At 44.0% G+C, this 16,611-nt stretch overlaps 1 protein-coding gene across 1 annotated transcript; it reads left to right on the top strand.

Moving 5' to 3' along the window:
• The first annotated feature begins 10,503 nt into the window (after positions 1-10,503).
• On the top strand, positions 10,504-16,562 carry LOC117843197 (putative disease resistance RPP13-like protein 1). The gene is made up of 3 exons (XM_034723756.2): positions 10,504-10,746; positions 10,847-11,161; positions 11,543-16,562. The coding sequence occupies exon 3, from the start codon at positions 14,348-14,350 to the stop codon at positions 15,839-15,841; it is 1,494 nt and encodes a 497-aa protein (XP_034579647.2). The 5' UTR covers positions 10,504-10,746; positions 10,847-11,161; positions 11,543-14,347; the 3' UTR covers positions 15,842-16,562.
• The last annotated feature ends 49 nt before the right edge of the window (positions 16,563-16,611 follow it).

Raw genomic sequence — 16,611 nt, 5'->3', positions numbered from 1 at the left:
AAGGATCTGAATGGCATCTCATATATAATGGCATCTCATATATTATTGTAATGTAAACTTCAACATACTACTAAATAAACTTATCTCGATGCTTAGCTCGACTTTGCCGGAAATACACGTTTTATGATTTATAGGCTCGGCCTAACTTGATGGTGATTACGTTCATATATACAAAACTTATCTCGATGCTTAGCTCGACTTTGCCGGAAATACACGTTTTATGATTTATAGGCTCAGCCTAACTTGATGGTGATTAGGTTCATATATACAACTTAAGGTTATTAACTTTAGATCGGAAAGTTATTCTATTTCTGAACATTCTTTTGTGCCTCGCCTCTTTATACTTTTTCTTACTAAAGGATTCCTTAACTCGTTATCCTTTTTCTTACTTTGTGCCTCTTCCAATATAGCCTCTTTATCCTTTTTCTTACTAAAGGATTCCTTAACTCGTTATCCTTTTTCTTACTAAAGGATTCCTTAACTCGTTTAAGTAAGGTCCATCTTCCAAAATTCATTTGACTAACTAAACAGCAACGAAAGAAAGTGTCCAAAATTCATTTGACTAACTAAACAGCGACGAAAGAAAGTGAAACTTTACCAGCAACCTAATCTTGTCACTACTAAGCTGTAAAAAGTTAGGGTCCAAAAGAGGTGCAAAAAATAATTACACTTACTTAGTTAGCCTAAGGTAGAAAGCAATTATCTATTTTTATCTCACAATCTACAGTGTCTCTAGTTATGAAATTTTACCAGTGGGTTCAGGGGTGATGTACATGCTTGGGTGATTTTTTCATAATTTTCTGAGATGGACATCTATTTTCCATATATTCACCCTATTTATCTTTCTCTAAAAAGAAAAAGTGGTCTTCTCTCTGTTTCTGACCAGGTTCAATATTTTTCCTGCGAACTAAACTTCACCACTGACCTAATCCAATTGCTGACCTAATCCAATTGGTTTCACATTTTTATCATCTCTAGTTTAATCACTATGCAAAAAGAAAAGTCTATCTGCAGATTCTAATTAGTAAACTAGAACAGTGACTAAAAAGTATATGCCAAGTTCCTAACCATTTTTCTAGGCTTCCATACTCAGAAACACACACTACAGAATTGGATTTATCTTTTTATCATTTTTCTTTGATTTATAAAGATTTACAAAGCCTACACAAGAAATAAATATGTTGGCGCTAGAAATCGGTCAACCGAATCCCCAGCGTCTGACACACGACCCGGGAGAATCTACTTAACTCCTGTTCGGGTGATTGCCCTGGTGCGGTTCGCGCGGCGTGCCAGCCAATCTGACCTGTTGATTGGCAAGGAAGAATACGTGTCAGGTCCAGAAATCACGATCGGCTAAGTTTCCGATCTCGAGAAAGCTTATCAGCGAATCGGCCGATTTGCTGTAATAAAGAAATCGGCTATAAGGCAGCCGATTACCGTAGCCTTGTAGACAGAAAACTACTAGAGTAATCGATACAACGCTGTGATAACAACACTAGGAACAGATCTAATCGGCAATAGATGAATTTAATAGCAGAACGTGAAGAAAGCCGAAACTACCGATTCCTAGCTGGATAACTGGTGATAAAACTAGAAAGACAGGTAAAACCTATGATTCTAGTAAATATCGATAACTGGTGAATAAATCTAAACGAAACAACAGCGATACGCCCGAAGTTAAAGCTTAGAATTTACTCGGTAAACGGAACTTACAAGATCGGCCGGAGATCAAGTTGATGCAGCCCTGCCAACCCGTACGAGCTCGTGAAAAAGGAAAGTATTTGGCGAAGTCGCCTGCTTGAAAGTAAGTACGAGGAAAAAAGTAGTTGGTTGTATTGATTTGTTAATGTTTACAGACTTACAAAGGTGGCTATTTATAGCCCCGTACAGATGACTCCTTAACTGACTAGAATTCTATCCCTAATTTAAATAGAAAACGAATATTTACACGAATATTTACAAGCACGATTCGTGCTAGGTTGGTTATTATACGCTTCATGGGCTGATCTCCCCCTTACCCTTTCCAAGCCCATACAGGCCCAATTAACCCAACCTCCTAATCGGCCAATTCCTTATCGGCAAGAGGCAACCGATTGGGAACCCGGCACACTCGACCCGAAGCGAGGCAGAAGTTATCGGCCGATCTCGTACTGTAGCACCATTCGGCCGATTCCCAACTGTGTTTTTCCAATTTCCTCTCTTCTTGGCGCCGATTTTATTAGTGACGCCGACTTTATTAGTGACGAAATCTGATGTCAACAAAATCATAACTTCAACATTTCTACAGTGAAACTAGACAGTGCAAGGAGTCCAAAAAAATTAATTTTATATTTTTATGAATTTTCTACGATTTTAGGTGAATTTTCAAAGTTCACTGAATTTTCTGCCGATTTAAAACAAAATACCGAGGCAAACTTTCGATCTAGCCCTCGCGTCTACGATTTAATTGCGCGAACGTCCTTGGATCTTGCGCCTACACCCCTGGACAGATTCCACATTTACTCTTAAAGCCTGCAGCTTTCTACCGGACTCCCTGAAATTTTATTTCTTTTCACAACCGTGCCCTTGCCCTCCTTCTACCTCTGGGCAGCACGTACGGAAACAGATCACGGGCAAGGCGTGGCACAGACCTGGCCGGCGGCAGGGGGAAACAGAGGGGTTTCAGGGATAGGGGCGGCGGCGCCATGCCCAGACCAAGGGGCCTCCCTGGAGCAGCGCAGGTAGGGAGGAAGGGGGCGGCGCACAGGGGCTCCGCGGGCGGCGGCGGAGCTTAGCGGCGGCGTTCCGGCGACATCGATGCTCGGCGACGGCAACGGACTGCGGCTCGAGCTGCGCGAGGTGGTGGCGAAGCAATGTGCGGCGATGGCGAAGGGCGAGGAGCGGCGGAGGTAGGCCCTCCGCGGCGAGGTGGCTTGGTGGCGCGCGGTGGAACAGAGCAAAGGGCGCGGCAAGCTGGGGCGAGCGGAGAAAGGGCGAGTGCGAGCATGCTAGCGGCGTCTTATAGCCGGGCGAGGCGAGGCCGCTGGCCTGTGGGCTGAGAAAGGGGCGAGCGTGCGCGTTGGCGGCCGCGGTCTGACAGCGACGCCATCTGGCGGGCGTGCAGGCGGACGCGTGCGTGCGCGGGGAGCCGGACGGGTCGGGCGCTGCAGGCGAGGGATGCCAGGCAAGCATGGCACCGCCACGGGGCGGGCGACGGCAGCGCGGCAACGCCACGCGGCGACGACGCCCTGACGGCACGCGCGGACGTGTTCTGGCGCCGAGGGACACGCGGAACAGCGTTGCAGGGCCATCTTCGGGGCCATTTTACTCCAAATTTTCAAACCATGTGACACCTACTCCCTTCACAAAAATTGTAGACCTTAGAACCAGGTTTAATGTTTGTTAAAGGAATTTGCTCAGATTCGGCACCGTTTAAGAGATAAAACGCGCCAAAGATCGGCCAAAAACCGAAATTCTGGACTCCCACGCAATTTCAGCCTATAGCTGTCGGGCTGACCAAACTGGCACGGTTTGACCTCGTTTTTGAAACCCTTCTGCACAAATTTTTATCAAACTCCAATAATCAAAGTTTCTCGCTGCTTGTAGACCTAAAACTTTTATAAAATGTTTTTCTTGAGTTTACATTAGGAATGGCAAGATAAAAGGCTCCAAAGTTGGGACTTTATGTGTTTTTCAGAATTCGGCTGATTTTGTATTTCGAAATTCTGAGTCTCTTCTGCTCTAATTCAGACAAAACTTTAAATACAAAAGTTCTTTGCCTATGTTAATTTTACAACTCCTATTTGGACATTTTCTCAAGTTCTTAAGAAACATTTTGAGTTATGGCTTGAACACTCAAATGTCTTAGGAGGGGCAATATGGTAAATTTACTTGAGTTCAAATGTGTTCAACTGTTCAATTTAGCTCTAATGAGTTCACTTATGCTTAATGGTGCATGGTTTGGCTCATTCGTTACAGCGGTATGAGCTGTATTGGGAGACGACGAGTGTCCCTGGTTTGCTATTTTGTGACAGGCTTCGCAGCCTCGGACGAGGACTTGGGTGTCACGGATAGCCGAAGGCCAATAGAAGCCTTGTCTTATAGCCTTGCTCATGAGGGCCCTAGAACCAAATGTGAGACCCGCAAAAGCCCTTGTGCATGTCGGCTAGGAGTTCTTTGCCTGTTTCAGCATCGATGCAGCAGAGCTAGGGTGTTGAGATCCTGGCCTTGTACAGTTCTCCTTCTATGATAGCATAGCCTTTGGCTTTCTACTTGAGTTTGGTGAGTTCCACTTCATTATGTAGCTCGAAGTAACCCCTCATGTATGCCATTATTTTGGCCCACCAGTCAAAGCGTTGGATCGCATGTACGGACTTCGAGGCCGACTCTTTTGTTGAAGGTGTCTTGATGACTTCATAAAATGTATCAGGGGGAATGGGCTCATTCAGAGCTGCTGCCTTTGCAAGCTCATCTGCTTCATCATTTTCTGACCTCGGGATATATTTGATAGTGAAGCCCCTAATTGTTTTTCCATCGTTCTTACCGCTGCGAGGTACTTTACAAGCTCTGGCTCTTTAGCCTCGCTCTCTTCCTCAATGTGCTCCTTAATCACCTTCGAGTCTGTTCTTACTACAAAGACTTGTTGCCCTATGTCTTTCTTCTTTCTTAGTGCCAGAAGCAGTGCCTCATACTCAGTTGTGTTGTTTGTTGATCTTGTTGCATCAGGGAAGTTTAGCCTCATGGTGTATCTTATTTTTACACTGGTTGGTGAGGTTACGTGATAGAGTCGGAGTGCCCGATCTTTCGGTGAGTGAAGATAAATTCGACTTGGTGGAAGTAGACCCTCAGGATCCGACTATGATGAGTGAACCCGAAGCGTCAATGCAATCGCTGAACCAACTCCCTGTGGTTACCAACCTTGCCAGTGCAAGATCAGCCTGATCACGAAGATCGATTCCTGTCCGCAATCGAAGAACGAACAAGAAAAAGAGGCGAGCAATCTAAATATCACTCAAAGGTGGAGTTCTGAATCACACAAGGACAGCGCGTATTTGCGCGTGTTCGAGAGTAGCTAAAGCTAGATGTAAAACAAAACTCAAGTCTAGAAATAAACATAGACTCTATCTAAATAGAGGAGAGGAGGGGCGCAGCCCCTAGCGGCCAAGAGGAGGCGTGTGACCAGGAGGGGCGCACGGCAAGGAGGGGGGGCGTGGATGCCCCTAGCGCCTAACCCTAGGCGCCCACACATGGGCCTCCTGTTGGGCCAGCTTCTATTCTTCTGGGCCTTCATTCTTTAGTAGCATGACGAAGGTCAATTCTCTCGCACGGGCCCGGGTAATTGGCCTAGAAGGTGGCGCCTGGGGTGGAGGATCATCTGGTGGCACTGGAGAAGGTGCTGCTGGTGTAGATGTATCCGTGTTGTAGTTGGTGTCCTCATCATTACGATTGCTGCTACTCCAGCCCCTCTATCGCACCAGGTGCCATCACTAAAAATGACCCAAGGCATTTCAACTTCGTCGTGACTCGCATTTGGAGATGTCCAGTCAACGATGAAGTCAGCCAAGACTTGAGACTTTATAGCACTTCTTCTTTTGAAATCAATCATGAACTCTGACAATTCGGATGCCCATTTAGCAATTCTGCTCGAAGCTTCCCTATTGGGGAAAAGGTTGTGGAGAGGTTGATTTGTGACAGCCACGATCCTATGTCCTTCAAAGTAGTGACGCAATTTGTGTGCTGCCATTACCACTGCATAAGCGATTTTCGCCAACTTTGAGTAGTGTAGCCTTGAGCCACTAAGAGCCTCAGACACGAAGTAGACTGGAATTTGCTTTAGCTTGCCTTCGACCTCCTCTTGAATTAGGGCAGCGCCGACTGCCGTGCCCGAAACTGAAACGTAAAGTAGCAGTGGTGACTTGGGCTTAGGGGGGCATAACTTTGTCATGGATTGTAGGTAGTCCTTGAGCTCCTGGAATGCTTTACTTTGCTCTTCGTCCCATTCAAAGGTTTTGGAGCTTCGCAAGACCTTGAAGAAGGGTAGGCTTTGCTCTGCAACGTGGGGAATAAATCTGTTGACGGCAGCCACTCTCCCAGTCAACCGCTGAACGTCCTTGACCGAAGCCGGCTCCCTCATGTTGAGGAGCGCCTGAATCTTGTCGGGGTTGGCCTGAATGCCCTTGGTGGTGACCAGGCAGCCTAGTACCTTGCCTCGTTGTACCCCGAATACATATTTTTTGGGGTTTAGCTTCAAATTTGTCGCTCTGAGGTTAGCAAAAGTTTTTGCAAGGTCACGGATGTGGTCAGCCTTTTGTCACTTTTGACGACTATGTCGTCGACGTAGGCGAGTATATTCCAGGGAGCTGCTTGGCGAGGATAATGGCGATCATTCTTGAGAAGGTCTGGCTGGCATTCTTCAGCCCCTTTGATAGTCTTACACAACAGAATGTTCCGAAAGGTGTTACGAATCCCGTCTTTCCTTTGTCTTCTTTTTTTATTATGATTTGGTGGTTAAATCGAACATTACACTATAATCTTGCGCTGCTGGAAGTAAGAAAAAAAAGCAATCCTTCTATAATCAATGTTCTGTTTTTCCTCCCTATGCCTCACTCTTCTATTAGTGACTTGTCTTCTTCTTTTTCCTCTCTAATCTTGGGCATCACTTCTTCTTAAGTTTTATCTTTCCTCGCAACATTAAGTTGGCATCATAAGCACGGCATGAAAATTATTCCTGCAAACTAGGAATGTTCGAATATTTTCTGTTATTGACAAGTGGCAGTTCATTCATCTGGAACCTTTCAAAAAAGAGGACATTGTTGAATTCTTTGTTCAGTGGGTGGTGTGCAAATTAGATATGTCGCATTATGTTTTGTTCACTGGGTCTTGGAAGTAATCCAACTAGAAACAAGGTAGGTCGTTAACTTGTTGTGATTACGACAGCAAGATGGATCTGTGATCGAGCTAGCCTGTGAGGAGGATTAAAGCCAAAAAAACATTATCTCGTTATGTGGCGCTACAATCTGTAGATGTGGGATTAAATCCATCTATAAGTTGGGTGACATTATGATCTTGTCAGTGTAATATAATCCATCATATACAGATATAGCCCCTTTTTTGTTCCAGATTGCAGCTTCATTCATCAAGCATGGTCCATTTCATTGACGGTAGTCCGTTGGACCAAATTACATGATAGCAAAAAGAAAAATGAAACAGTAGATACATATTTTTTGAATTGTGTTTCAAGCTTTCACTTTCGTTCCCTAACCGCATGTCGCTGTTAGTTACCAAACTAACCCAACTTTCACACGATCTGATGCACCTCTTCCACTTTCTTTCATGTAATGCATGTTGGCCTAGTTTATTGAAGCCTAGTTTGACTTAAATGAGACTTCCTGATTTAAAGAATCTCAAATCCATACAACCTCTAACTACCGAAGTTGTCTAACTTGGACATCACTATCTTCTCCTTAAGTTATCATCTTGGCTCGCAGTATGATTTACCATTATTCAATCAAAGGAAGGTTCCTGCAGCTGCTAAGCTGACTCTTTTCTTCTTATCCAAAATTCATGTATCTATCTCTCATCTATATTGTTATATGTCATATTTCCTGAACATGGATGGAAGGGATACTACATATGCTTGAATCCTAATGGCAGAGATTGTCAGTTCCACAGTTGTCCAGTCCCAGCTAAGATTGCTCATGGACTGGATGCAGAAAGGAAATGAAGCAGCATCTGAAAGTTTGAATCATGCATGTAACATGGATCGAAAAGAGAAGCAGGGGGTAATAGAAGAATACAATTGGAATGTCCTAGGGAACATGTCAAATAATATTGGAGCTATTGTTTGTAACTGAGGACAGGATTAAACAGTCAACACATGGGTTGCTTCTTGGACTTGCCTCTGATCTACAACTACATCTACATCGATGACGACCATTAGTTCGTATACTTTTGTGTTCCTGCTTCGCACTGGTCTGACACATGAGTTCTTGTTGTCCCATAAAGTTGCAGCTCTGATTCAAGATGCTGTCGAAAACCATTTAGTTTCTGAAAGCTTTAGCTAAGATGGCAGATCCACAGGTTAGATATTGTTCGTGACCGAAACTAACACACCTGAACAGATCTGTTCAGACAAGTCTCAAACCGGTCTGACCGGTTTGGTCAAAGTGCTCAAAATGTAAATTGGACTTCACCATTACGTAGCTCTCGTCAATTAGACCAAAATGCATACGTAGAACGTCCGATTTGGAGTTCGGATGAGAGAGTTATGACCTCAGGAAGATCAACCCCTGAGGAGACAGGTCAGACCAATTTGCAAACCGGTTAGACCGGTTTAGATCTGTAGAGTCCGAGTAGGAGTTGTATTTTCTCATGAGATTTATAAGGATTTCAACTCCATTAGAGGCAAGATCTCCCCTCCCTAGCCACGGCCGATTGAGGGTATCCAATCGATCAAAAACACATCTTTTATCTTTTTTACCTTTTTCCTTCTCTATGTCGATTGAGGGCGTTCTAGGTGGCATACTGTTGACGCTAGATTTTGACACGTTTTGAATTGGCGTCAGGGAAGGAAGAGATTGGCCGATGCGGCAGACTTAAGGGCTACAATTGGAAATCAGCCGATTGGCGCTACAGTTGGGAATCGGCCGATTGGCGCTGCAGTGTTTCGGGCGATTGGCGCACGGAGTTGGTGGAGGTCGGCTGATGGGGCGACTGGGCCAATATGGGCTTAAGGTGGGCTAGAGAAAGAAGACAGAGAAAGATTGGCCCGTGGAGAATGATAACCAACTCCGATACGAGTTGTGCTTATAAATATTCGTTTTCGTTTAAAATTAGAGATAGATCCTAGTCAGTTAGGAAATCAGTTGTAACAGGCTATAAATAGCCATCTTCAGAGATTTGTAAAACAACACATAATTCAATACAAAACAATCTACTTTTTCATTGTACTTTACTTTCAAGTCGGCGACTTCGCCAATACATCTTCTTTCACGACTTCGTATGGGTCGCCGATTCTGTAAGTTCCGTTTATCGAGTGATATCTAACCTTTAACTTCGGGCGCATAGCTGTCGTTTCGTTTAGATTTATTCACAAGTTATCGATATTAACTAGAACTATAGGTTTTATCTATTGTTTTAGCTTTATCACCAGTTATCCAGCTTGAGATTTGAACTGTCGGCTTTGTCATTGTTATTTTTATTTATCATTATCGCATAGCCGATTAGATCTATTTCAAGTGTTGCCCTCGTAGCTTTGTCTAGTTTACTCTAGTAGTTTTCTTTGCAATCACTACATGATTATCGGCTGCATCATAGCCGATCATCTTTATAGCAAATCGACCGATTCGCTGATACGCTTTTCGAGACAGATCGGAACTTTAACTGATCAAAACCCTTGGAATTTAATACGTTTCTTTCCTTGTCAATCAACAGGTCAGATTGACTGGCACGCCGCGTGAACTGCACCAGGGCGATCACCCGAACAGGAGTTAAGCAGATTCTCCCGGGTCGTGTGTCCGACGCTGAATGTCATCGGCCGATTTTTAGCGCCAACACATACCAATCCTAAAGCAACCCTGCGTGCGCTTGCCCCAACGGGATCCTTCCTAGGCGACTATTCGTTGGTAGGTCGTCAGGTAGCCTAGCGAACTGGTCTGACCAGTCTATCGAATTGGTCTAACCGGCCTGTGCAGAGGCACTGCAAGGTGCGCCCTTACCCACTGCACATTTGAGTGCATTCATGTGTTCGTCGATTTTAACACCAATAGATACCAATTCATAATGACAGAGTAACATCTGAAAAAAGTTGGACTACATGCAGTTTTGTGCTTAAAGTACTCACAGTGGTTGAAGCACATCGCTGCCGCGAACGGCGCTATTGCCGCTGCGGTCCCTGGATGACGATGGAAGGAGTGTCAGCCGGGTTGGGCCTTACTATACAAAAATTAATTCAATTCGGCCCGCCCTGGCCCATCATCACACTACCTAGCAAGGTGACTCCGAGCCCCACATGGCCCGCCACCGTCCGCCGCCGGGGGTGGTGCAGAGTATGGCTATGATGGGGCTAGGGGCTCATGGAAGGAGAGGGAAAGGCGCGGTGGAGGATGACGAGCTGCCGGAGACATGGTTCGAGGTTCTGCCTATTCCGGCGATATGCAGGTGGAGTCGAGGTACGATCAATTTGCTTCCCCACCTAACATGGCACTTGAATATTCCGGCTTCCGTGTCTCTATGTTGAGAAAGATGATTCACAGGAAAATATGCGATGGATTTATACTAGGACGCTTGAATCTAGCGGAAATGGAATATTTGTTTGCTTCATCCTCAAGCACTTGACTTTCATAGGCCAAGGCTTTGCTGAATTCCTTGTTGGTGGGTGTTCAAGTTGTATTTGCTTTGTTGTCCTTAGCTTTCTTGGTCAAATGTTAGTATGTCATCACAACCACCCACCATTTCGTTTTTACCACGGTTGTTCACTACTATATATGCCTGTTGGGCAATTCTTCTAGCCAACGTAACAGACTCATGTTTCGGTCAAGTCAAAGTTAAAATCAGAAACAATCCTTCCTTGTCAACATTTTCCCATTGTAGAGACCAACTGCTCCACCACTCACCATCAGACTCATCTATATTAATGGCCCATCAACCTCTTTTTTCTTTCAACGTCTTTGCCTCTTGGGCCACATTCTCGTTCAATTTTAACACCCATAATAGTATCTCTCTACACATAGGTTAGCTGTCCACAATTGTCATTCAATCCGGTTGACAGTATGTTCTTACAACCACTAAGCTAAATCTTTGCTCATGATCCAAAGTTCATCATCTAATCTCTCATGCATATTGTTATATCTTACTTTTTTCTGAGCAGGGGAGCGATGCTTGAACTCTAATGGCAGAATTAGTCAGCGCTGCGATTGTCCAGGAGACAGTTGGCCAAATCCTATCTGGTCTGGTTCAAAAATATGAGGAGAAAGAGGAATCAAATGAGAAAAGAAACTTGGAGAGGCTAGAGATGGCACACATCAGGCTGGAAGCTGCTCTTGAGACATCTAATAAGTGGCAGATCACTGATGCATCCTTATTGCATTGGCGTAGGAACCTGAAGCGTGCTGCTCAAGAGTGTGATGACACACTACACAAATGCAAGCAGAGAATCCTAGAAGACGAACAAATGGAACAGGAGGTAAAGAATTCCTCCCTCCCTAACCGTATTGTGCATGCTACCAAGTCATTTGCTCTCTCCATATTTAAACGCAATGATAATGACTTGAGAAGATCCATTGCTCAAAGATTTGAGTGGTATGCAGATGGTGCTAGTGAGTTTCTGAGATTCATAGAGCTTGGTGGCGCACCATGCCGTCACATGCCCTTTGAATCTCTTATCAAAAACCTTTTTGCAGGCAAGGAACTACATCATAAAATTGTTCGAGGAAATGAGTATCCTTTGTTTCAATTATGGTTGACTCCCATGCATAATCCAGTGCATGGAATAGATGTTAGCCTAATATTTATCCAGTATGATGGTACACCAGAGGGTAATATCTGCTTTAATTTGGTCATACAGCTCTCGGAGACTATAGACATAGTTGGGATCGCAGTTAAGTGCCTCCAATTATTTGCCCCTCATTTCAAGTGTAACTTTCAAAATATTAGAAATGAACTTACTCAACTGCCCAATGAAGACTTCTCATGGGGGCCCTCTTTTTATTCGGACCATAAAGAACATTGGAACAAATTCAATAGCTTGTTCTCTCAGTTGACCCGGCCAAACCCATTTTGTTGCAAGGAGCATGGACAGCATGAGGTTCGACATTTTAGCAACATGGACATGGCAGGATTATCAGATGGTTTGCTAGAACCAGTAATTCAATTTGCTTTGCATTGCCACATTTCACTACCTATGTATAGAAAACAGAAGACCTCACTTTCTGAAGACCTCATTTCTCTGCAAGATTATCCATATCTGAAAGCTGGGATTGCTTTTTCACCCCATGGCTCTTTAGAGGACATGCTGCCAGTGAATAGGAGTTCTGAGATAAAGGCGATAGTCCGCAAGGAGCAACATTTCTTGCATACAGACATTACTACCCTGGAACAGCTGGAAGAGATTATGCTGCCAAAGGCAATAGATTACTTCCGCCAGAATGCTGAAGCAATGGTTTACCAAATGCTTTGGAAGTCTAAACATGGCTTTGCACGTATTCAAGTTGAGAAGCCATGCATGAGAGCATGGAGATCAAGTATGAGAAGGCGGAGCACTTCTAGGGGAGCTAGGAAAAGAAATTTGTTTCAAGGAGATGATGAGGAGCTCATTCGGGGTCGGATACGTCTCTGTCACTGGCTTGACTCATGGTTTACACATGTGCCTGTCCGGTTGCAAAGGTCGCTCAGGAATTGGATTCGGAAAGAAAAAGAAATCTTGATAGCAGCACCACAGTTACACCTGGAATTCTAAATCATTTCATTAAAGAAGAGAGGGTAAAGAAAAATAAAACCACAACAGCTTTGGGATCTAGAAGTGCTATGTTCTACATTAGGAACCTATGCAACTGTAGCACATCACTTGAACTTGGTTTCAATTTGTGTGTCCTGTATGTATGATGTTTGGTTCTCACCAGTTGAGTATATGCTTGGAATTACTCAATTACATGGGAGATTAGAATGCAGTGCATTTGTAAGCGTAGGCTTATAAGTGTAGGATCATCACTTGTTCTTATTTTCTATGTGACTTTCGAGTGTGTAGCTACTTTTGTTAAGAACTTTTCAGTAATTGGGTCATTTTGCATCCGTGTGAGCCGAAGTTGCAGCCTGAATATGTTTCAGTCCCGGAACATGTTCTCGGCCTCCTTTTTGTGTATTGGATGGATACGGTTTCCCGTCAGGGGATTTCCCTTTGGTAAAAAAGGAAAAAGAAAAAGAAAACTGCAGTTGCCGTTCAAGAAATGTTTCGGTTGCTCGACCAAAGTCAGTGAAAGAAGCGATTGCTAGGACAATGTTGACCACACGCAGACAACTTGACATGCCTCAATGAATGGGCTCGTGCTGTCCCTAGCACACTTCTTCAAGGACGGGAAATGGGCCGGGATGCATAGACGAAATACTGGAGACTAGAGAAAGGCAGGCTGTCACCGATGAGGGTGTCTGGTGAGGGGTGGGTGCGGTCGAGTTCCTTCCTTGTATGATGATGCATAGATGGGGAGATGTTCAGAGCTTTATATTTGTTTCATTCTCTGGTCCTCGTCAGCTATCCAACCACTCTCCATATGGTTTCCCACGCATGCAGATGTTTACCACGTAAGATAATGCCTGCTGGGCAATTATATATACAACAGAAGACAAGTCAGCTAGAAAAACTAAGCCATTGCAAAGACAGGATCAGGGAACTAGGAGTAGGACACATACCATCGTTCACTTGCTCGACTTATGGGGGCCATATGTGCCAGTCCGGCTGCAAAGTTTGCTCATGGACTGGATGATGAAAAATTCTAAATCATGTAACTTGGATCAATTGGGCAAACAGGGGGCAACAGAAGAACATAATTGGGATGCTGTAGGGAACATGTCAAATATTTGAGCTAGTTTTTTTTTTTGAAAGAACAGGAGGGGTAAACCCTTACTGATTATATATTAAAAAGAAAGGATACAAAGAGGGCGGCAGAAATCCAAGATAAAACAAAGAGGGGGGAGGGTAAAGAGAAAGAAGAAGAAAAGGAGGGAAGACAACCCTGGGAGTACAAGCTAAGAGATTAAAGAGATTACAGAGAATGCAACCAGACATTCATAGCAGGCACTAAGGCGTGCCGTGCTCTATGGAGTAACAAGGAAAATTCATATATGAATTTCCTTTTGCACAATTCCACTTATGGGTCTACTCCATTGAACATCCAATTATTCTTAGTTGTCCAGATACTCCATGTCATAAGAATTATGATTTCCATGAAGAAAGGAACTGCGAGCTTGTTCTTGGTTTGTCTGAATATCTAAAGGATTGGTCTGATAGTGATAATTGATACTCCAATTGAATTCCAACATGCTTTGGCAAAGTTACATTGGAGGAATAGATGTGCCATATTTTCCATCTTTTGCAAGATGCATATGTCGCAAGTGCAGGAGTCAAGATCCATTTGTTTCCTTCTCAATATGTCTCTTGTACTAAGACGATCTTTGAGAAATAACCAGAAGAAGACTTTGTGTTTCATCTAACATCTAGATTTCCAAAGCCAGAAATATGTTGGAAGAATACAGTCAACACATGTGCATGGACTATTGAACTGGACTGACCTGCATGACTTAAACTAGTAACCACTCTTACCTATAATATATATATAAGCAGTAGGGGGTAACCATTTCATCCCACTCTAGCGAGAGAATGGAGAGTTTTATTTCTGCAATCGTTGGTGAGCTGACCACTAGATCCATAAATTTCTTCATTAGCAAACTCTCCAAGCCGACAACACTTGACGTGGAGGATCGCCTCCGCAGGGTCCTGCTTCGGGCACAAGTTATCATCGACGAGGCAAAGGGGCGGCACATCACAAACCAAGCTATGCTCCTCCAGCTGGTCATGCTGGGAGACACCGTGCACTGGAGCCATTATGTGCTCGACACCTTCAGATGCCAACTTCACCAAGAGGAGGACGCCAATAATCAGGGTGTGAGTCGCTCTTCATCTTTGTCCAAAGTAAATTCTGCAATGCGTCTCTACACTAGAGGTGCAAAGACTTTGAAAGATCTGCAAGGGGCACTTGACAATTTGAGCTCCATGATCCTTGATGTAAATGAGCTCGTACAGTTCTTGACGAACTACCCTTGCCTGTACCGCCAGCCTTACAGCATGCATCTCCAGCTGGCCAACTGTATGTTTGGCCGCCAGTTGGAAGCACAGATAGTCATCAACTTCCTGTTGCACGTACAGTATCATAGCGCTGATGAAGAATTGGAGGTTCTGCCAATTGTTGGACCAAGCTATGTTGGGAAGAGCACCCTTGTCGCTCATGTTTGCAAGGATGAAAGAGTACGTGCACGTTTCTCAGAAATCTTGTTCTTCCACATCCAGACTTTCACAGATAATGAGCTAGCTACTTTTAGAGATGAATGTGAACTAAAACATCAAAATCGTGTGTCTGAATCGAACTTGGAGGCAAGATTTCTTGTTGTTATTGAGCTAATTGGGGATCTTATTAATGAAGAGGCATGGGGTAGGTTGTATTCTGCCTCTAAAAGGTATGCGCCAAGAGGTAGTAAAATCATAGTTACAAGCCGGTTTGACAGTATTGTAAAGTTTGGAACAACACGAACTTTGACTCTAAAGTTTCTCCCCCACGAGGCATACTGGTATTTCTTCAAGACGCTTACATTCGGAAGCATGGATCCTGAGATGCACCCAAGGCTCACGCACCTGGCCATGGAGATAGCTAAGACGACACTGGGACGACGGGCCCACCTTCTTAGCGCAAACATTATTGCTCATTTGCTAAAGGATAACTTTGACGTCAAATTTTGGTCTGAGTTGCTTGCCATCTTGAGACGGTATTCTCAGAAGCTTGTCTCCCAATTTGGTGGGCATCCAGCTGATAGTCCAAACCAAAACAGACCTGTACTATTTGAGAGAATGGCTACGCCATCTGAATGTATTGTGCTTGATCATCGGTGTCAACACCCTTCAGAAGAGGAGATTCCAAAGATAAAATTCCAAGATGTACTATGTGGGAGCGTGATGCCTCGTGGGAAATTTGATGTCCTAGCATGGAGGTCTAGGATACCTCCCTACTATAGCTATGTCCATACTTGTGAGATTGAAGGGCCAAAAACTAGAGCTGTGAAGAGGAAGCGTTCTATGAAAAATGGAGTAACGAATTGTTAGTTTCTTGACTGTTAGTCTCATGCAGAAAAGATACCTGAATGTGTTTCTTAGGGTGTCACAAATCCTGGGAGAATGGCTACGCCTTCTGAAGATTCCGTGCTTTATCATCAGGGTCAAACGCTTTTCAGATGAGGAGGTTCATATTTCAGAATATAAGATTCCAAGATGTAACTATAGTACTGCCTAGTCATCAAAGTGCTTTAGTATTATATTTTCACGAGATCTAATGAATCTCTTGTCGCTGGCTTTCCTCCATTTTGCAGCCCCAGAATGTGGGTGTTGAGGCCGGCATTTTTCCTTTATGTTGTCGATTCAGTATGGTGCTTTGCTCTGATTTCAAGGATCTACACACTGTGCTATGCAGTGGTTTTCGTTGACAGCACCAGGATTCAGCACCTGCTGATTTTCCAAGTGTTCAATGCGCAATTTTATAGAAGTGACATGTGTTCAATCAATCATCAAAGGAGAATTCCGACAGAAAATTACTGGGAAGCTTAAATCAAGAACTACACGAGACACTCTCCTGACTGCTCGGGTTTGATGAGTGTCGGTGTTGCCTTTGTTTTACTAGTGCAGGGAAGATCGAAGATGGTCGAGGTCATCTCTTGGAGGTACCCCGCCACCAGCATCTTCCCCGCGCGCCCGGAGCTGAGTGTAATATTCCCAAAAATTGTAATATGTGAATGTTTGAAAAATTCGAAAAATCTAAAATCTTTTTGGTTGAATGTTGTGATAGTTTGAAGAGCTATAAATTCAAAATTCTGTTGATG

Source organism: Setaria viridis, chromosome 2 (genome assembly GCF_005286985.2).
Source record: "Setaria viridis chromosome 2, Setaria_viridis_v4.0, whole genome shotgun sequence".
NCBI classification, from domain to species: Eukaryota; Viridiplantae; Streptophyta; class Magnoliopsida; order Poales; family Poaceae; genus Setaria; species Setaria viridis.
Note: the sequence above shows the minus strand (reverse complement) of the source record. Positions and strands in the feature narration are given on the sequence as shown.

What these genes read in the sequence shown, in the direction of transcription:
- LOC117843197 (XM_034723756.2), top strand. Translation starts at nt 14,348, where the DNA reads ATGGAGAGTTTTATTTCTGCAATCGTTGGTGAGCTGACCACTAGATCC.